Genomic DNA, 23375 nt, shown 5'->3' on the forward strand with positions numbered 1-23375 from the left:
TTGCGGCGATAATTTCATCATTGGATAAAGAAGTGTTCTATTGAGAGAACAGTTATTTCCAAGCGGGCCAAGGCCTTACTTTTCGAGCAGTCATGATCCTTTTCTCGCGCTTTCCATTTGTCAATTTAGGTACGTTTTCGACATCTTGTACGGTATTATGACAGTGCAGTTCGTAAAAATATAGTTCCTTCATATGCCATTACGATGTGACATAAATTAAAACAATTATTTGTTTCTTATATCAATCGTTTTTATAATTATGAAAGATAATCTTATATTTCCTTTTTTCCATCATTTTGATTTATATACCAATGTCAATCACTTGTAAAAAAAAGGTTGTATTATATCAAATATAAACTTGAAATTATTTCTTGGCGACTATAAAAAGAGATTGAGATTTTAAAAATAAAATTATTATTCATATAGAATTTTCTCCATTAAATTTTTTAGATGATTATTTTGTTACGTATATTACATTGTCACGCAGATCTTGCAAGTTTATTGAGAAAAATTTCTTCGTTCGATGGATGTCATATTTTCTATGAACGCGTCTTTTTTATACATAAAAATTTAATATCTTAAGTATCTCAAACAAAACGGTTAATTACTCGAATAGAAACCGAAGAACAATGCAACGACAGAGAAAGAAACAGAAAAAAGCAGATAAGAGATGATTGTTAATCACATAGAACACGCGTGATGAATGTGAATTGCTCCCGGTGGCAGTAAATTGCGTCTTTTTTCCTGTCTTCTCTTTTGCTTCCTCGCGGTGCTGCTCTTCTCCCTCACCTGCTCGATCCATCTGTTGGCTTATGTAATGCTTGTGCAATAATCAGTGGCGTTTAAGCAATTGACTGCCCGCGGCAATACCATGGCGGTCCTACGAGGATGTATTGAAGAAAAAAAAAAAGAAAGAACACGAAGCACTGTGTTTCGTCCTTTCTCGACCAACTTGTCGAGCTTGACATTGCCGGGGCAAGATTTATGCTGTCGAGTTAATCTACCTCGTTTCCGCTTTGCATTTCTCATAACTTCTGTGATATGTTGCATACGGCAATCATGTCAGATATATGACAAAAAAGAGAGAAGATATATCACAAAAATATTCCATATAATCGTTTCAGTAATTAAAAATTAAGTTAAGAAATTCAATTTAATGATTTCTGTATCATTAATGAAAAATCAATAAAGAATCTTCATAAATTCTCAATCTTAGATAACATTTTTACATAAATATAATATAATGATAGTAATATACAGGGTGCAATCGGAGCATTGTGCGTTTATTCATAAAAAGATAGACGGGATCAAGATGAACGTAAAAAAGTCTACTTGTAAACTAATAAAATATGTGCGATAAAACGTAACAATAGAGCAGATAAAATTGTAAATGTAGATTTTAGAGCAAACGTTAAAACACGAAATAATAATTATAAATTTGTGATAAAGTACGTAAGATAAATCAATCATACGATCTGAACGCAACTGTACCGTATTATTTCATAAAACGATTTTATTATCAATAAAAACCGGTCAGGAGTTTACCTTTCTGCGTATTTCTGAAAAGAAGGCAGAAGAGAACACGCGAAGGTCATAAAAGCAACGGAAAACCTAATTGCGTTCTCTGTGAAGTAAATGCATTCATAATGTTTATTGGTTAGATTAATCGGAAATCGAAATTACGAGAAAAGTGACATAAAGCAATTTTTTCCGAAGACTCGATGCAATGAAAAAAAACTCAAAGAGAATTATTTTATCACAAAAAGGCGAGATTTACTTATTGTCATTCACATTAGATTTACAAGATTACGCGTGAACATTACGCAAAGCACAATACTCGACATTTATGAATGGTCTAATAGTAATTAATGATAGCAATATAAAATTTTTTTTCTTTCGTGCAGATATAGCGAAGGAGTTTTGTTTTGCAAACCGATTAGAATTGTATTCTTTTTTTTAATAATATACTTTTGTTTCAATTAAAAATTAATAAAATATGAAATATGCAAATTTATATATTCTAAATAAATAAACGAATCTAAATAAATAAATAACTATTTACTTATACATAAAAACTCAAATGCATTTTTAAATAATACAGAATATATATAAATCTTCGAGAAATTCAAATTTTTTAAATTATAGTAAATTGAAATTTATATAAAACTTAAATCGCGCGAATTAAATATTAACTTATGAATTAAAATTTAATTTAAATTTAAAATATATAAATTAAGAATTAAATTACACTTAATAAAATTACATATTCGTCAATAATATTAAAATAAGGTTTGAATGATGATATATGCTAAAAGGAAAACAAACATAGGAAATCAGTGTATTATAATTTCAAAGCTGAAGATTTCGACGATGCATTTTTGTTGGTTTTCCTCGCGCTTATTTTTCTTGCGAGTATTTCGGTGCATTTTAAACGGTATTAAAATTGGCAACAAATTAGCTGCATTTATAACTTCCACGAGTTGGCTTGGTACCTCGCCAAATTTACGCAAACACGCCGTACCGTACGGCGAGTAGCTGAACATTGGACGATAGCTGCCAAAACACGTACAGAATGTAAGCGTACGAAACGCGAGTCACACCATATGGTGAAAATTTTTATAATTCCTTGCAATTTTATTCTTCTCAAATTTTAATTTTTAGATTATCATAAATCACATCACTAAAAATTATTTCTATTTATAATTCTCCGTCTTTTTTTACAGAGGCAAAAATTATAAGAGTACACGATTAGATACTTTTTGATCAATAAAAAGGAAAAACTGTATCTTCTTCAAATTCCCCTTCGTCCTCCTCTTCGTAATCTTCTTCTTCCTCCTCCTCGCGAGCCTCATCCTCATAAAGCGCTTCCTGCTCATCCGATACTAATGCTGTCACATCTACTGCTCCTTTAGGAAAATACTTCGTTATCATTTCTTGAGCCTCCTCATCAACTTCTGTCACAAAGAACGGCTCGATGCCAGCAAAAGCCAGAAAGGCATCTTCGTTGATCCTTCGAATTATCACTACGAATACCTCAACGCCAGTTTTGTACTTCACCTTTTACAAACAAATTTGATTTATCACAATAATAATAAAACAATATTTAATTTCCCTTTAGTTTATCAAAGATTATTATGGAGAAAACATTTATATGTATTTAATCTGATTAAATTTCATCGAATTAATTGCATAACTAGAGAAAAATAGTGCACCTTCTCGAAGTCCTCGGGTGAAGACGCAAGACGTCTCGCGTGAGGCGGTCGATCGAACTCGAAAGCGCCGAAATGCTCAATGGCTTCGTGATTCAATTCATAAGCGTCTCGCATGACATTGAATTTTGACGCGTCAAATTTGAAAGCGCACAACGGCAGAGGAACTGCCGGCTCCTCGTAACGATGAGCCTTCTCCATGTAAGCCGGGAACAGCGTCTTGTAGACGTGAACTTTACTTCTAGCCTACGAGATTCCGCATATCGTGCTTATCGAGTAATGCTCTTGCTTACCATAAATTTTCATTAACAATAAGTAATACCTCTTGCAAACGTAGTTATTAACAATTATTATGATTCAATATATAAAAAGAATCATTTGTAATAATTATATCCTAGAATTTTACTTGTCTTTGTATTAAATTTAATCCGATATTCTACTTGAGTTTCAATTAATTTTCAAGCATTCTCTAGTCAAGTACCTGGGGAGGTACCCAAGCCGCGGGATGCACGCGGCGCACGTCACCCTCAACTTCCGGATCCGGCTCGTGCACGTGCACGTGCCTCTCGATGTAAGGTGCATCGTAGGTCGGCCTGATCGCAGGCACGTCAGTTTGTAAAAGAGGCGGCGGTCCCTTCGTGATGATGCTGACGAGATAATTCTCGACGTCGTCGATCGCACGGATCGGCAACTTCGCCGAGTTGCGATCCGGGGCGCCGTAAGGATAATGGACCGGCCAGTCTGGATGGGGCGGTTTACCTTTCAATCTCATCGCCATGCACTTCCCGTCGGTTAGCCCTGCGGAAGCACGTTCGTGTATCCTTTTCTCTCTTTACTTTTCTTTATTTTACTTTTAGAGAAAAGTTTTTCAATACATAGAAATATGACTGTGTACAGCGAGTGAATATCATGAATAGTAAATTATAGCGTGACATACAAATCTGTCAGTTATTACATCATACGGGTCTCACAGTTATTTCTGTGATCATCCCGGTACCGCACCTTTTATCAATTCCTCGGTAATGTCGACGCCGCTCTCGACAAACATCTTCTCGATCGTGTCTTCGTCCAGCTGGATCCGCGCTTCCTCCTGCACGTCGTAGCATTGTCTGAAGAGATCTTGCACAAGCTCGGCGTACGGCGGACTCTGCATCTTATCCCGGGGCCAGCCGCGCTCGTCCTTAAAGACCCACGGATAAAGCACCAGCGCCGTGTGCTCGCACAGCTCTACCATCATTTGCTCCATGAATCGCTCGTATTTCGCCAGCCTCTCCGCCTCCTCTATCGCTCGCTTCTCATCCTCCAGCGCTCGCCTTTTTATCGAGATGGCTTTCGTGAATTATACGCGACTCTTTCTCGAGATTGCGCTTTATTAGCCTCACGACGCGAGATTGTCGCCGAATAAAGTCGCCGACAATATGCCCGGGTAAAAATAAAAATATTCAAAGAAAGAACTTAGAAAGCGCACGTTATATCGCGTTAAGTTTATTACACTATTACTGCTTCGCGTTTAATGACTCAATCTTTTCGTCAAAGCGTTAAAAATCAAAAACGTAAATTGCTCCTTAGCTCTGCAAAATTGACTTTTCTTCAATCACCTAATGGCTTCTCGCTTCTGCCATCGAATCTCCTCTTCGGGTGCCCGTTCGTGCGCATTCAAATACAACTTCGGAGCCTCTAATTGCTGCACCCTCTTTATCTCGTTTGTCAGCAGCTTCCGCAGGGTTGGACAGTGCGCGCCAAACATCAGATTCACCATCTTACCGTCCTGCAGGAACATCCAGGTGGGTTCACTTCGCCCTCGGAATCTCGCCAAGTCGTCGATGTCGTCGTTTCGTGCGATCGCGAACTCCACTGCGTCGCCGCCTATCTCCAGCTTGATCTTCCTCAGGGTGCTCACCATACCGGAGCAAGGCCCGCTCCAGTCCGAGTACACGTCCACGACGATCAAGCCCGGACGGCTCAGTAACTGTTGCCATTCCTCGTCGGTGCTCACCTCGATTTGCAGGGCCACGGGCCCGGTTTTCATGACGCTATGACGTTTCACGGATCACGATTACCGAGGAAATGTTAACCTCACGCACGCAAAGGACAAGTGCTCTGTGGCTAATCGTGTGAAGTGTCGCCCGAGAGATAAATGCGGGATGAAAAATGACGTGAGAGCGTCGACAACGATCTTCGCCAGATTCTTTCGAAACGCTGAGGTGTTCTTCTTAACATTTCGACGATATTTTTAATTATAAATTAGATGTTGCCCTTCTTTTTTCTTCTTCTTTTAACAGTAGCTAATTTTTAGAATCAATTTCTGTATGTATTTACTTGTAATTTTTTTTTAACTAAAATTTGTAAATATTTCAAAAGCTAATTATGTTTCAATCAACTGTTCGTGGGGAAATTTTTTAATTTTTATCATAATGTGAATGATCTTTAATACATACTTTTTCATGCACACGTGTATTTATATCTATAAACGATCGAAATTAAATAACACGTCAAAATGATGACTGCGGCTCCTTTATGCGCTCTGCTCGCTCGCAGAGACGCAGTTACAAATGCAAATTGGTTGAAACGACGCCTGCCTCGCGAACGGCGCGCGAGATAACGAGCGCCGCTGGCTTGTTCGAGCGTGAAGAGGCCGACATGTGTCTCTCGCGCGAGCGTAAAGAGAGAAGAGAAGCAGGAAAGATTGGGAGCGCCGATAGTGTCAGCGTCGGCTCCGCGCTCTTATGGCCGCGGTGGCGGCAACATCGTTTAGGTTTACGGTCCTAATTCACGTCCAGCCGTGATAATTAGTCTCGGACGAGATCGCGAGACGACTCTTGACACATTCAGCGCCCTTCTCCGGCGCAAATCTTCGACGTGACTCACAGCGAGATACGTCGGGACGCCCGAGAAAAATCCCGTCGTGTTTCGCAAAAGAACTCTTTGTCGATAAATTGAACCAAATTAATTTTAATAAAGAAAAAAAAAACCAGAAAATAAGCATTTTGCTATGGCACGCAGAGAGGGCGTGAATTTCTTGCGAGAGCGAGCCGTCAGCGCTTTCATGATTTTATCCGGTCCCGTCGTCGGGTGAACGATGATTCACAAAGAGAACGATCGGCTCAACGATCGTTGTTACTCATTCCGTTTCCAGAAATGCTCCCGCAATTTCGCGGGACGCCAACCATTGTGACGTCATCCTCCCCGCGACCGGAAGAGCGACGAGATCTAAATGAAAAATTATGACCGCAATTTGCGAACGCTCGCTCAAGCAGGGGTAATGAGCGCGACAAAAATAGCCGCAAATAATGTGACCGCGAGAATGCGACGTGGTCGTTAATTACTTTCAACGAGAGACTTTTTGCGATTGTCAATGCTTTGATAGATAATTACATAAAATGTTCCGCATACAACAAATGCTGAAAGAATGTTTTCAAGTAAGTACGTGTTGTAATTATTAATTAGAGGGTTAATCCTTAATTCAAATGCATCCTTGTTTCTTTAAATCAAAATTGCCTTGGATTAAAATTCGAGAGAATCTAGATTTGATCCGGAAAACGAATTTTTACCGAGTTTAAATCTTTGTGCCGATTGTCGCGACACTGGTGTAAATTATCGCCTCATTTCACGGTTTCTTTTTCTCCAATTCAATCTATTTCGTATAAATCGAGGTAAAGTGCGCGGAAGCTTTGCGAATTAAGCGGTGTTAATTGAGGTCGCCGCATGTGCCGCCAAGTATTGCACCATCGATCCCTATATTTCTTTTTTTCGCAACGTCCAATAACAAAACACAGACCACCGCGCGAGAGTGCCCGACGATCGAGACCGTCAAGACTCGATTTCCCGCAGAGCAGCACATTTCAATCGTTCGTCGACTATCGACAGCAAGATTCCGGTTTGCTGACGAATTAAAACGACATGGAATTTGTCGTATTGTGAAAACCCGATTCTGAGGTCAACTGAGTTCATTCGCGCACAAATTACGCGAAGCGTAAGCTGAAAGATTGTGACACAATTGCGCGATATGTCGAAGCTGCAGAATGCAATCGTTTGTAAAATCATATTTATAAAGAAAATTGTATCTATGAGCGTCAACACAAAAACAGCACACTTATCTTAACAAAATATATGTGTAAAATTAATATATAAATCCCCCCCCCCAACTAAAGAATAATACTTCAATAAATTAAAAAAAAAATGTATCTCGTTTTCCCTACGAATTTTACTTTTATTTTACCTAAGTAGAATAAAATAAATTATCCGTGCAATCTTCAATTCTATTCTATATCTGAATTAGATGACCAATATACTGTTTTGAGATTACGCAAGTTAACGTTTCAATTAGTATGAAATTTATGTGTGCTTAGCATCGTAAACTCACAACGAGTCTTGAAGTTTATGAGTATACGAGTCCTCGAGCGAGTCGTTCGTCAATTCCGTTTCAGCATAACAACACTGAGCAGAGAGCAAAGGATAAGGAGATCTAAACGCGTTCATCAGGCTAACGGTCGTGGTATCTTGTAGGAGCGTTTACGATCGCACGGAGTGTCACGTTGTTTCGCGGTCGCGATCGACCGACAGTGGCGAAAAAAAAACCTCGTGTTCTTTATGTAAAGAGAACGCTGCGACGTTTGCCACGGAGAGCTATAAAGACAAATAGTAGCAAAATGAGCCCAACGAGGCCTAATGACGGCACATTTGCATTGGTCATTAAGACCGGCGGGAAAGTCTGATGTGGTGTCGGCTGGTTTCGCTTGACAAACCTAAGATTAGATGAAAGTGACGCTTATCTCACCGTTTTCTTGCTTTTCCATGCTGCTCCTACGCTTTGATGTTATTTCGACGTGACTACCGTATCTCACGTTTAAACGACGTGAAAATGTAAGAAGTATAATAAAACTCTTGGAAATTTCACTGAAACGTTTAATCAAAATTAAGGTAAATTTAAGATAGAATTTATGTGATACCAAAGTAGAAAATGTGGAAGAAATAATAATTATTAAAGCGTTACAAAATAAACAAAGAAAAAATTCTTATTAAAGTGGTTCAAAAAATCAAAAAACCTGAATATTTTAAAAAATAAATTGTGCATTTTACTAAAAATAACGAAAAAGAACTAAAAAGAATAAACTTATAATTATTCTGTATTAAAAAAAAAACTTGTAAATTGTTTCAAGGCATTGTATTATGCAATGTTCTTATCTGAAATCTCGAGACTTGAGTTCTCACGGTGGACTTTTTTTAAAATAGCGCGACATGTAAATTTTCTCAATGCATCTGTCACGTTCCGCCTACGTGCACTAATTTCATCGGCATTATGCGATGTCACTTCTCGATCAAAGGCGAGTTCATAGAAACGATAAAATACGATTAATCCCAATCTCGTTGATTCCCTTGAATTGATTTCGCGATATTAAGACTTCGGTAACCAAGAAACACCCACATATTCTCATAAAAACTTTGCAAAATGATCGATTCTTATCGAGAATGTATCACTGCTAACCTGTTAATGCGTTCTTAAGTTACTGCGCTTACGTAATGAAGTGTCTGGAAGTTATGGCTGGCGCCAAGCAAAGTGCGTTCTCAAGATCAGAAGAGAATATTCAACATCCTCTGTACTTATTTTCCGATTTGTAAATTCTTCGAGTGTTTTGGAATAAAACTTTATTTGATAAAAATGTAAACAGATAAACTATAATAATTTAAACCATACAATTCAATTATTTATACATGATGATACAAATAATTCAATACATTCATGAGTGTGAATATCAATAGTTTATCTTTTTATTTAATTTCAATTCAAACTAAATTAATTTAGTAAAATTCTAAAAATATTATATACACATAATATTTTTAAAAATACAGTAAATATTACATGTTATTAAATTTTTTCAGATGCACTGAGAAAAAGTTATTGATTTGACTAAATTTGTCAACTTGATTAAGTTTCTTCAGTTTAAATATTTATATGTCTTAGCTAAATCTATAAATTATGCTTGAATTGAAGTTCAAGTATTTTATGTATTTACGTTAAATACATAAATGCTTCAACGAGAGAAATTTAATTAAGTTAAAAAATTTAGTCAAATTAACTTTTTTTTTTTCTCAGTGTAAAGTGATGTACGCATGTTATCTTGTTTCATTAATTTGTCTTTCTACTCCTAAAAAAATAAAATAAAATCGATAGTCGAATCTATCGAGATGTCACCACTTTACCGAGTGACGCTTATTCTCTTGCTGAAAGGTAACTTCGTAACAGACCGTCATTGCCAAATTAGCAAATAATAATTTGTATAAATTATTTCTAGAATTATCATTTTAATTTATTTGTATAAAGTAAAAAATAAAATGCTAAGTAAAGCTCGCCCGTGTGATGTCTAATATAATTAAATATAATTAAAAATTTATTTCAGTATTATAATATTTTATATATTTTATTAAAGAAGACTTTTTCAGATCGTTGTTTAAAATGTTAATAAAATTTCTTTTAATTTTTAAAAATAAACTGTACTCTTATCATATAAATACGTGTGCATTCATGCCTTCTCGTTTATACCCGTATCCGGTTTATGTACATCCGGCTTACTTTCTTTACCCCGGATCAACTTTACGGGGGAATTCTCAGTACTGATCCGTGGGACTTTCCTCCTTTCGTCAACCGAGTGTGGCACAAATCGTGTCAAACGTGCAATGCACGATAATCGCGGATCTGACTCACAACACTTCTTATGGCGTAGCCGTCGTAACACACAAGCATCGCGTTCATAAGTAATATGTTCTTAAAATCTTATCAATAAAAAATATATTCTACAAAATCTTCTCTTAAAAAAGAACTCCTCTTTTTAAGATACTGATCGATCCTCTTGTGTTTGACTCATGTCAAACGTTGCTAAAGTAAATGTCAACTATTTGACAATGGAACATTGAGACTATTAATGTGACAGTTTGATAAATAATTACGGAAAATAATTTAAAAAAAAATAATTTAAAAGATTAATTAAGTATTAAAAATTAAATGTGTATTAAAATTTAAAAGTAAATAAAATTTTGTATCTTATACAAGTACATATGAGTAAAGAAAAACATTTCCTTTACGTTTTTATGAGACTCGCATCGCCAAACATCGTTTTGGCTTGAAAGATCTGCAGTGCGTTAAATTAATGCGCACAAACGCACATATTTCGCGACGTTACACAATTAAACAAAGACGCATTCGATGTACACAGTAAGACTGCCTTTGCAAAGGGCATGTATTCGTTACACGAATCGTTGTTTGACGCGAAAGAGCAAGAGACAAGGATAATTCGTTCGTTAATTAATGCCATCATTTATCTAGCTGAGAAAATGAGAATGAATGAATAATGAGAGTGTTAGAAAAAATCAAAATGACGCTTCTGTTCCTGATTAATTTGTAAGTTAAATCTTCATGGAGGTTCGACGAAACCTCGAGTAACAAAGAGATGATAAATAGAAATCAAAATGTTTAAAAAAAAAGACGTATATTAACTAAATAAAAACAAGCTAAATCCCGTAAATGATGCATTGAGTTAAATTTTGCAAAGTGAAGTTTAACTTTTCAAAATAATCACAAAACATTTATTCGTTTTAATCAATTGTTTATTTAATAATTTGTTTTAATTATTAATTTATATCTAATTTATGTAAGATTTACATCTAAAAATATTTAAATTTATGTTTTACGTTAAATGAAAATGTATCGCAATTTTTGTACACATAGTTTTATTTCTCCATTTTTTTTAATTATTAATATTATATAAATTTTATTTTTACAATTTATATAAATTTGTACAACTATTTATTTATTCATTTAAGCAATAAAATCTTGTCTTAAAATAATTAAATAATTATAAATTTGACATTAAGTAGATCACAGCATTACAATTGGCAAAATTAGTTATGGTCGTATATAGTTGACTATATGTAGCTGAAACTAGCAGCCAAAGGCAACAGCCTGCGCCGAACAGCCAGGGCCAACGTCATATAGGCGTATCCAGGAGACACCATTCAATCAAACGTTAAAAATTCCCTGGTTATGAAACTTTCATTCGCAATCGATATTAACTGTTTAGTGGTTTTTTAAATTGTTAATTACGTTAGTCAAATAAATTCAAAGAACGCTGTCTTCAAATTTCTACAAAAATATTTTTTGAAGTCTAGAACGACTTAATTAACCGTATATGAAAAATTTTTATGAAAATGCGTTTTTGCAAAACATAGTTGATTACCAGAATAATGCAACGATTTTTTTTGTAAGGTACATTACCGCTTTTTGCCGCACCCAGGGCCGACGATGAAAACGTAGCGGTTTCACGGCTCCAAACAATAAAAATTATTTAAAAAAATATTTATAACAACGAAAAAAACGCACGTCCTCCCGTGAATAATCGATCATTCGATTGTACGTTACGGAAAGATATTTCCAGCCAAATTTGGAGGAAATCGTACCATGCGTTTAGGCGTGAGGCGCAAAAAACAATCAAAATTAATTTTTTAATTATTTATAACTATTAGGAAAATGCACGTCCTCTCGCGAATGATCGATCAGTCGATTGTACGTTACGGAAAGATATTTCCAGCCAAATTTGGAGGAAATCGTATTTTGCGTTTAGGGGTGAGGCGCGGAAAACGATAAAAATTAGTTAAAAAAATTTATAACAATTGGTGAATTACAAGTCTTGTCGCAAATGATCGATTATGTATTATAATGACTAAACTCTATGCAAATTTTTCAAAGTTTGTTAAAAATCTCATAACCAGGGAATTTTTAACGTTTGATTGAATGGTGCCCCCTGGAAACGCTTATATGACGTTCAACCCTGGCCGCTCGACGTTTGGCTGCTGCCTTTAGCTGCTAGCTTCAGCTACATGTTGACTATTATTTAATCCGCGAGACCTTGTTATCGCACTTGTATCAGTAACTAGGATCGCACGGGTATGCCATTATTACTTTGTCAACAAAGTACGCAACATTTATGTGTCCCGGAAGTAATTAATCTCGCGGGAGAATATCGCCAGCGGCGACTGAAATTAATCGCACTCTTCGTCTTCGTCGAGTTATTTGTCGTCCAATCACCAATCGACTTAAGTAATCTGTGAATTTATCAAGCAAGCGTTCAAAAAAAAAACAGATTGATTTGTATCTTTAAAAAATCAAACAAAACAAAAAAACTCTTATTATAATTCAACAAAAATACTGTATAATATAATATATCTTTAAAATGTAGTTATAATATTTACACACAAATTTTATGTGTAATGATGTAAAATATTAATTAACGAATCAATTTTATAATATAAATTTTTATTAAATAGTCAAAACATCATATCAATTAAATAGAACATAACTTCTATTTTAATAAAATATAATTTCATTAAACTGTATCAGCTTTCTTCAATTTATAATTATAAATGTCTATTCATTGGAATATATAAAACATCCGGCGGATCATAATCTTTTATCTATTATTACTAACTGTTTTACTCGATTGCAATACGTTTAAACGAGTTCGGTATGCGTCATGGAATTGTTTGGCCATTTCTCATCTCCGCGTCATGCAGACTAATGCATATTCGATTTACATCAAGTAACTGATATTAGGTCAAACGTGCGAACTTAACTATCAAACTATGACTCCAGTGCAAGATTTACACAAATTAAAAATTTTCAGCATACTTTAGAGATAAAAATTTAAAAAAATTTATTTAGCCATAATTCTTACCTCATTTAATTATGTATATATTTATCTATTTATTAAATAGAATTATCTCAATTTTAGAAACAAAAATATTAAAAGTGACAAATATCAAAGAATACAAAATAAAAAATATAATAGAGGAAGATCACCAAACTAGCCTCCTAAAGCGGCACCTCTTTATTTTTCGAAAACTAAACCTTACACTCTATTAATACTAATAAAAATATAATCTGTTCAAATATAAAAAAAATAAAAACTTATGTACTTTTATCACAAAATTAGTTTATTAATTTATTTGGTAGTTAACTCTTGCATTACGGGACCGAGAGTGTAGCGGGACCGGCGTCCGCATTCGGTGGCTCTAAATCTTTACTGCAAACAACGTGTCGTGAGTCTGATAATTCTGAATCAATCTCGAGACGGACGTGAGCGAGAATGTGTAAGACGATTTCCGTCTTCCAGCGAGGAAGAGGAGCGTATTAAACGTAATCGTCGGAAACATCAATTCTCATTAGAGCGTAGGAGACGCATATCGCCGCCAACACTCACCGGGACGGTGGCAGATTGTAAAACGTTAAACAATGTAACACGTGCATGCTCGTTAAGCATTTGTGTGCGTAAGGTCAGGGCGCAACGCGTGTCGTCGCACGCCTCTGACATATTCATTTAGTTGCAAAACTATAACGTTCTTAATACCCAAACAATTGGAGATATTTCAATAAAAAATAAATTACTCGAAATATAACAAATTTTTATGTCAATTTATATATTCAATATTTCTAAAAAAGTGTAAATCACTTCTAATATTTCTAAGTATGATAAAGTATGCTTAAGACCGGAAAATCATACATCTTAGTAAACCTAATACTTCCACCACTAAAAAAAATTTGAATTCACATAATTATGTGCTAATTTATTGCTCTAGTCCCGAATTTTGTACTTTTATCCGTTCGCAGAAAATTAAAAACAAAAGTGAGGATGCTAGATTAGATTAAAATATAATGATTTGAAGTTTCCAACTTGCACAATAATTTTAAAATTTTCAAAATGCACAAAGTTGCAAGAGTAAAGTACCTAAAAGAAATTAGGTGTTGCATCGAATTTGGTATCAAAATAATTTATTTTTTATTTTTGGTTCCTACCATATACGCCGTTTTGCATGCAATTACATATCTCGTGACATATCGCATTCATAATGTGAAATGTGCGGAAAATATCGCCGAGATTTCGCAGCCGCGAACAAACTGAAGATAGTTCATTATCGCTGGACAGGATACGCGATTTTAACGAATCTTTTCGTGCGCGTCTCTCGCACGAGCGCACGCACGACGCGACGCGAGGATGCAATGCGACACGAGTAAAGGTTGATTAATTGACGATTAATTCCGTAGAAATATATGCGCGGCGATGATTAATGGTCGATGTGCGGGATAGAAGAAGTCGGTAATTAAGGGAAATTTTACCTGGGATTCTTCTCGTTCAATTATTGACGTGATAAACGCGTATACACGTGCAGCACATTATAATAATGTCAAATTAAAATCTCAATCTAGCAATTTGTTTATACATTATAATATAGTATATTCAGAAAATGTCACGATTCTCAATATAGAAAGACATATCAGAATAATTGGCATGTATTTAAATGTAATATAAATCACAAGTTTTTTAGTAAATGAGAGTATCCGGGTTCTGGTACTCGGGAAAAAAGAGGGAAGTTTTACTCTCAAGGAGGGAGGAAATTTTTAGGACGCGTGGTCAGAGAGACTCGCGCAGGATTCCCGTGGGAATCGCGGAGTGATATACCGAGGTGTGGTGTTAGACAAATTTATTAGCATTTCAATGGAAAATACGCTAGACACGCATAACGTGGCTAAGCCGCGCGCAAGAACCTCAACGGCGATAAATAATGCTGCATGGTGTCGTATGTCGAGGATACGCGGGGGGGAAGGGGGGGATTAGGGTAGAGAGCTCGCGTAAGTAACTTATAAATATAAATGTAAGAACGGACGAATCCCTAAACAAATGCAGAAGTAAAGAACGGAAATGTAAAATATATATTTATTTTGCAAATTATATTATTAGAGATAAAAATGCAAGCGTGAAATGTCAGTGTAAAATAGAGTTGTTTTACTCGAATCATTTCATACACAATAATAACGAGATTGTAAGACATAGTGCAATTGCAACATGGTACGAAATATTCGCAGTTATCTCGACGTGAGATGCCAAAAAACCTGTTATCTTCGACGTCGCGAATCGCGACGACGGTGCGTTAGAAAAGATTACACGTTGCAGCGGGCGCGAGGCAACCTGATCGCGCACGCAACTGCTGATGCATGTGCAACACGCGCAAACGTTGTGGCGCGCCGCGTGCGGTTCACATGCGCTTGAAACCTGCAGCCGTTGCGGCAGGAATGCGTCCATTACACCCAGGTAGATCTAAGTGGAATGTCAATGAGGCGCATTGCGGAAATTTGCTTCTACGGAAAACCGTAATTCAACTCTCCTCCGAGCGAACGAACGAACGGCGACGTCGTTGGTCGTTCTCGCCTCTCGCCGTGCGTTATTTTCCTCGCGCAGGTTAAGTTGCAACAATCGTTGGGCGTGTGAGAATAGGTGCAACGGTACAGGCTTTATACCTCGCGTAAATATTTGTCGCCGTAAACGTCGTCGTTTGGGACTCGCGGAAACGCCGCGTATACTTACGCGCATACGTGCATTAATTGTTGCAAACGGCCGATAAAGATCTCACGAGATATATTCACCGGGTGTTCAAGAATAACCGGACTATCATAAACTGTTGTAGGAAATTCTCCGTCGGTTTATAAAGTAGTCTCTCTTGATGAATATATCGTCGGATCAACGACGTTTGAATGATCGGAAATAAAAAAAACGTCGAATATGAATTTAAAAAATTAAATATTAGTTTCCGTTTGATATTTGCTAATGTTTAATGGGATTTTCAATAAAATAGATGAGATTTAACAAAAAAATTGACTTCCAGAAAATTTTAAAAGAATCTCTGAAACAATCTATATTTTTGATACGCAAATGCTCGTTTTAAAAGTGATTTATTCGAATCGTTAATCATTACTGACTGAACAGTTTTTTAGTGGTCGTCGTGATGTGAAGAGACGATCGTTCTCGCTAATAGGAGAAATGTAGCTTATCTTGTACAAGTCGCGCTGATTTACGCGGACGCTTTTATGATCTCTCCAAAATAACAAAGTAAGATGTTGAAACAGAAACGAGTGAATGTCCGGAAGAGCCTACAAAGTGATGCGAAAAGAGTATTATTCAAGTATTCTCCTCAAATTTTACCAAAACATCTTAGAAAGTGTTATCGATATAGCAATTTTTATGAAAGAGTGATAAGTATTAACAGAAAAAAAGGCATCTAATTAAAATGTATATATATTTAAATTTACAAATATAACGAGAAAGATTATTTGACTGATTAATGTACAATACGATTATCTTAATTTATTCTTCCTGTAATAATAAATTCACTTACGACAGATTTTTACGACTCAGTTTCCTAATAGGATATGTCGAGCAATGTTGCAAATTGCTACCCGCGTCGTCGGTGGCTCGTAAGTTAATAAAGTTTTCCATTAGATGATTGATTGCATAATGCAGCAACAACGGAATGATTGTTAACGCGGTGGTAGCGGGCGATTATGAATTATGACGGCATTGCAAGCAATTTCAACAAGTTTATATGCAGCCACATCGAGGGCAGACGTCAATTTCGCCTTCGTGGAACGCGTTCCAATTGCAAGACAAATATGTTGCGCCCGCAATTGCAGACCGCTCTCGTTGCGAATGCAACGATTTTAACCCCCGTACACTTTTTCTCACGTCGTAAACACAAACTATCCGAGCTCATCTGCAATTACTAGAAAAGCGCTCCAGATAGTTGCGTACAGCAGTTATTTTGTAACTCTAACAGTGTCCAAATCTTAATGTATTTAATCTGTTGAGATATTTCAAAATAAATTTACTACTACTAAATTTACTAATTCAATTTATTATTTTTATATATCACAATAATTAAAATCATGTTGTCATTCCTAATACCTACAATCTTAGCAACACATTTTAAATGTAATTAAAAAATCTAGAATCTACATTATTATTAATTATAATGAGCATTGCAGAAATTCTTTATACTGTCAATAAACAATTATTTATTAACTTGAAAATAAATAATTATTTATTGATTTGGAAAATTAATATAACATTTTAATATTGCAAAATAAATTAGCTAATTAGCGGTAAATTTAATGGTCAAATTTATCTTACAATATTAAAGTGTTATATTAATTTTCCAAAATTCATTCTCGCGTCTGGCTGCAATGTGCTCAGAGTGCATTCCTCGCTCAGCAAGTGGACACTTCATTCGGCAGCCTAATCGCGTCTACGTGCGAATGCTTTAATATTACATCTTTAAACACGACAGCGAGTCTCTCGGGCCTTCGGCACGACGCGAATTGCGAAACCTGTAATTTATGAGCGTGCCGCGGCACACTGCGGCCCGTTGTTGTAGGTGGCTGTTTGTATAATGCACGTACGTAGGTAAGCGGCAGCAACGGTACATACAACCACGACGGAGAGGAGTGGCCATCGTTCATTGTTGCAGCAACAATGCACCGACATATGTCGCGACGGCGACACGCTGTCCTTGCACCGCGAACGACCCACGGAAAAAAAGAGGCGAGGAGGGAGGGAAAAAAAAGGGAGGAGCGGAAAGGAAGGGAGGAGAAGAAAACCGGGTCCTGTCGCGCGTCTCTGTGCGTTGACCTTAATCACGAGAGGCTTTCCAGCCACCCACTGCGACGGCGGCCCGATTACGCGAAAATAACGTGCTTTCTTCGCCGAATCGCGCGTTGCGTAAGAGAAACACGAGCCAACACGAACCGAAACGCCGCCACGCGAAAGCGGTGCAATGAATGCATTATTTCACGCGGGGCAATATATCTCTCGCGTTCGCGCGAAAGATGAACTCCCGCGACGAGCAGATGGTAAAATCAACAAACTGTCCGGCAACTGCTGAACGAACTTAACGATAAATAATAAATTAACGTATCGTTACGTGCAACTAGTGGTGTCCTATGCAATTAAATATAATTTATATAAAATCCAGGGGAAATTATGTCAAAGGTTCGTACTTGATCATCGAACTCCCTCAAAATTTCGTACTATTTGAGTGAATTGTAGAATGTCGTATGGACAAGCGGACTTTTGTAACTTTTGTAACGATAATTACACGTTTTAGTTTTGTTTCTGGTATTTAAATAATTTGTATATTTCAATCTGGGATAATAGCAGCAGGACCGATTGTTTTAGCAGGACGCAGCGACGCTGTATCGCCGCGCACGTTTCACGTATGTACCTAATGCATACTTTGTCGTTACGTAATGCATGCGCCTCTCCTCCTCAAGGTTGGCTCCACGGACCCGATCCGGTGTTCCCGGGGCCGTGTGTTACGCTTTGGGAATTACCGCGCTCATTAGTGTACGAGAACAAAGCCGAAGTCCATGGATACGTTAATGTTTCCGGTCTCTCGACCGCACCATTAAAAAAAAAATCTCTATCCTCTTTCAGGAGACACGTGCTGATTCTAAACAATGTTTTCGAGACGAAGAGAAACAACGAGCAGGAAACACGCCGAGTTTGTTAACGCAAATTTTACAATGTTGCGGCCTCTGTCTTTTATCGAGCAAATTTTTAGAGAAACGTCATATCTCATTGGAATATCTGGAAAAAAAAACCTGAACTGGCAAAATGATCGAGTGCAGTTGTTTAAGGACGAAAGAAATACATTGGATCTCTGGATTTCGTCGCGAATAGAATGAGATATGTTTTTTGGGAAAGACTTTATACATCTTTTGTTTAATGTATCTTTTTCCTTTAAAAATACTTTCAACGCTTCGTAACGCAAAGTTACTTTCAAACACAGATCAGAATTCATAATTGTCAAGAGTAATAGGAGATAATTTTTCAGACGACCGTAACAAACTCGAGAAGATCCTGCGCCACGGAATAGTTTGCCGCCATTGATGATAAGCGACGCGTGCAATAATCGCATAATCGCATCGTATTTACACTGACACGAGCGGGGTCCTCAAGGATCTTTAACCACCTAAATGACACTTCGTATATTAGTCCACTTTGTATGCCACCTTTAACCGCTATCCCTTAAGCACGTAATCTGGCTACGTGGGCAGGGAATGCGTAACTAACTTATTGTTTAATTCTAAGGAGCGTGACGGCGAAATGATTCGATCGCCGATTCAACATTAGAATGTTCACGCGCTGCTGCTGCGTGTTTAATATAAAAATTGCGGACTGATTGCAATCATTGTTTAAAACGATCACGTTGCGGAGCAATGTTAAACAATTATTTGACAGAGAACATTTATAATTTTTACATCGTGTACCTAACTCCTTTACGCACCGAAAGAAAAGTTTGGTAATTGGCCAATTAAATATTTGGTTAATATGACTAAAAAATAATTGCATTTTTCTAAATGTGTAGTGAGTATTCTCAGATGTGTGATTATATTTTATTGGCATTGTTTACTCAACATTTGGTAGTTACATATTATTATACTTTTTTTCTGCATTAAATTGCTATCGAATAAAAAATTAATGAAGAAACTATAATAACAGAATCAACTCTCATTCGAATCGGTAACAAAATAGCCGAACGGCAATTAAATTGCGCATGAAATTTACGCACATGATAAGAAATCAACAAACTAATAAGATTTAATGATAGTGTCGAGAAATCGCGTCTATCATGTAATCGAAACGGATGTGCACAGATCGATTCCACACGATCTTCCTTGGATCGGAGAAATAGTCGGTAGTCTGTAATTGCTGTGACGAGGTAATTATCGTCGAGATAATCGCCGTATAAGAAAACACCGATGGTCTGCAGGCAAACGGGTTCATTACAGTAGCGATCTCCCGCGGATCGAATTTACGTAAGAGTCTGGGAACTCAAAAAATCCTTGTGCGATTTATGCGACGCGTTACGCAAAAAAGAAAAAGGGAAAATGGAATGCGCGGTGAAACGGCGAAATAAATCACGTCGGTGTACCGATGTAAGTCGCGCTAGGAGTCACGGATAATGGGACAACTGATGAATAGCAATTTTTAATTCTGGAACACCGTTTGCAAAACGCAACTGTACTCGAAAGAAACTTTCCAAAGACGCGAATTAACAGAAACTTTATTCATAACTATATTATAATTTATCGTAAGTAAATTTGAATCATAATTTCCGTTAAAATAATATGTAAATAAATTATGTGCACACGAGCGTAATTTCTCGTTTTCATGTATATTATTTCTTATTTCTCTTGAGAAATAAACGATTGGCCAAGGTGTCACACCTTCGTGTACCATCTATGCGCCTCGATGCCGCCGTTGTACGTATGTATACGCGTATTTAAAAACGGCACCGTCGCACATTACGAATTATGGATTCTGGGCCCGATCCTACGCAGGCCGGTCACGACGCAAATAAACCGTACGCGCTTTTCCGCCGAGCCTAAGGCTCGATTCCGAAATTTGACTTGCTAATAACGACGGCTGGTTGGTTAGTGCCGGTACACCGGCGCACTCCGGTACGCACGTGGACATGCCGGTGCTTTGCAAGTCTAATTCTGGCAGCGCGCGCTTGCACGGTTATTAATTACAGCGCCGCCTTTCACGAATAGATTCCGGCGTGGTTTTGGAAAATTCCTCGGGTTGGGGGAAATCGCGAAATTGGTCTCCCCGCGAGAAAAGAATCCGCGTTCTTCGAATATACATTTTTTTTTAACAGTATAAAACCTGCAATCATTATATGAGAGAATATAAAGTTTTTTTTAACTCAATAAACTTAAACAAGCATAATTTGCTCACGTAACAAAGTTTTGTCAAGAAAAATACATTTATCTTTATTCTCTCAAAAATAATTTTTATTATAAATAAAGAGAATAAAATACCGCGCAAGAGGAAAAATATTTTCAAACCAAAAATGAGAATTGTTTAATATTATTATTATCAAAACGGTCATATTGTGTCCTTTAGATAATTTTATTATAACGTTAAAATAAAAATATTATGTTTTGCATGAAATTTAAAATGATCAAACTCTTTGAAGAAAATTTCCTACTCTTGCTCACATGTGAAATAATAATGCAAAAATAATAATTTTTTTCTGTGCAGTCCGCACAGAAATATTATTGTGTGCTTTTTTATCGCGGTTCTCAATACCCGCACGTGTAATTCTTGTCCTGCATGAATCATCCCGTGTAAACGTACCGCAGGACTTGCAAAAATAATCGCAAAGAGCATCGTCACATGCGTTAATTTGCGTCAGAGAAAATCGCGAGAAGACGGCACCACTTAGCGCGGCGAACAAATAAACGGACGTCGTATCGATCGGGAAAATAATAATCACTGTGAGCTCGTCTAAATCGCGTTACTGCGTTTCGTTGCCGACCTTGCGATCCTGCGGGTGCATTCGCATCACAACAAATCTGAACATCCTATCCAATTTGAAATAAATTCTACGTAATTCTTTAAAATTCTTTAAAGAATCTACAAAATTTCAATATATTCTGAAATAAACTTTTTAATTCTTCGATTTCTATATAAATTCGTAAAAGTATTATTCTGAAAGTAATAACAAGAGTTTGGATTAATATTCGCTGCAAATACTGGAATGGCGAGGCGTTTATTATTGGCCGTACAATCTCGCACGCGTGGCTTTCGATTGCGCTCTGTGAAATGTCAGTTGCTGCATTTTCCCGCGCGTATGATGGGTTTATCGAGATCTAACAACTACTGTTACAATGTTACCATACCGTATCCCATTATCCAATTCCATTATTTATGTCAATTATTATGGCTAATAACTCACAAAGTGTCCAGCGTGACCTGGATAGCACAGAAATGATTTATAACTATCCGAGATAAATGCTACGAGAATCCAAGATATATCGCAGATTGATCGACTCGATTTTTGCATCAAATGTTCATAAATTATAAATCCTTTATTCAAAAGAGTCAATCAAGATAAGATCTTTAAATGGCACTTTACTCTTTTCATTTATTTCTTCTTTTGTATCTTATTCAATTACATCTTCTAAATATGTATTTTCAAACATTCCTATTATTTTTATTAAACAGTGCACGATTAATAGATTATATAATTATTAAAGAATATAAAAGAAACAGAAAGAGAGAGATAATGTTTCAAAAAAATCTGTGTAGAATTATAACAAACCAAAATATTAATTTTTCATTTAGACATAAGACTGTATATGAGAAATTGATATAAATTAATATCAAAATATCAAGTCAAGGATTGAACTTGTGAAGGTTTCCTAGCGCAACCTCGACAGCGCGATAGTGACGAAACACTTTTGTAAGCGAGCCAGAATCACGTTTTTCCGTGATTATTTGGATTATTTGGCGGACGATGTTCTTGTGTGAACAACACTAACATAAACACTCATCTAAAGAGCAGCTTTACGGCTTTACGTGAGAAATCTCCTTCACGAGATCCGCAGTCATGCGAGCCGGAAAAAGGAGGAAGGCGCGTTAATCGACAAATAATTGATTGAAGCCTCGCATGGGAAAATCACCGCGATTTTTAAATACATTATGCAAAAAGATATAGCAAGACATTATTTAAAACTCCTTCAAGATTACGTTATTACTACGCTTTTTTTTAAATAAAACCCATAAACGTGAGTGACAATAAACATTTTGCAAAAAAATGCCGAAAGATAAATATCAAACTACGCAGAACTTTTAACTTTATCGAATAGAATATTAAAAATTATCATTGCAGTTATCTGTTTATTACGTTCTTCGTTATGTTCCCATACTCGTTAATGATTCGAAAAGCAGAGACACGCTAGACATGGGATTGAGCCTGATTGGCAGCGAGTGTAATCTCGAGTTTCCCTGCGACATTGTACAAACAGAATGACGAAATGCCAGACCGATGCCAAGAGCATCTTTGTTCTTCGATTATTTCGGACCTGGCACGTCTCAAGAGATCGAAAGCCATCGTCTCGAACTCTTCCGAGAAATTCCATCTGTCATGTCATAAGACACGCTCTTAATCTTTATTTGATTATCATTATTTGATTGTCTTATCATTCGCTTTATTTTTAATTAATGCAGATATTGAATCAACGAAATTAGGTATAATGTTTGTGATTTAAGTTTAATATTATGTTTCTAAAAAAAAATATGTATTTTTATATTATAAATATTAATTCTATCACTATTTGTTTGAAAGAAAATAAAACTGTCTACATTATTTTCTATTATTGTTGATAACAACCTAATGACGCGTGGTTATATTAAATAATCAAATTCTTATTGCTTTTTATTTGATAAAGTATCTTCCATCTGTCGTTTATGTTGTTCATGTAAGAGAAATGCGTAT

At 36.3% G+C, this 23375-nt stretch overlaps 2 protein-coding genes across 4 annotated transcripts in view; both read right to left on the minus strand.

Annotated features, from left to right (window-relative positions):
- Positions 1-23375, minus strand: part of LOC105839687 (NAD(+) hydrolase sarm1) — a 103138-nt gene that overhangs the window by 64028 nt on the left and 15735 nt on the right. The gene's annotated exons all lie outside the window — the stretch shown is intronic.
- Positions 2215-10814, minus strand: LOC105839684. Its single transcript, XM_012686166.3, has 5 exons — positions 4808-10814; positions 4212-4522; positions 3691-4007; positions 3213-3455; positions 2215-3057 (listed from the first exon to the last, which is right to left on the minus strand). Exons 1-5 carry the CDS (start codon positions 5236-5238, stop codon positions 2764-2766), a joined length of 1596 nt encoding a protein of 531 aa, XP_012541620.3. The 5' UTR covers positions 5239-10814; the 3' UTR covers positions 2215-2763.

Source organism: Monomorium pharaonis, chromosome 11 (assembly GCF_013373865.1).
Source record: "Monomorium pharaonis isolate MP-MQ-018 chromosome 11, ASM1337386v2, whole genome shotgun sequence".
Taxonomy (NCBI): Eukaryota; Metazoa; Arthropoda; class Insecta; order Hymenoptera; family Formicidae; genus Monomorium; species Monomorium pharaonis.

What these genes read in the sequence shown, in the direction of transcription:
- LOC105839684 (XM_012686166.3), bottom strand. Translation starts at nt 5,238, where the DNA reads ATGAAAACCGGGCCCGTGGCCCTGCAAATCGAGGTGAGCACCGACGAG. An exon ending in CAGAAGCGAGAAGCCATTAG is followed by an intron (nt 4,523 to 4,807) that starts GTGATTGAAGAA and finishes CTCGATAAAAAG; the next exon opens with GCGAGCGCTGGAGGATGAGA. An exon ending in CACCCGAGGACTTCGAGAAG is followed by an intron (nt 3,058 to 3,212) that starts GTGCACTATTTT and finishes TGTTTGTAAAAG; the next exon opens with GTGAAGTACAAAACTGGCGT.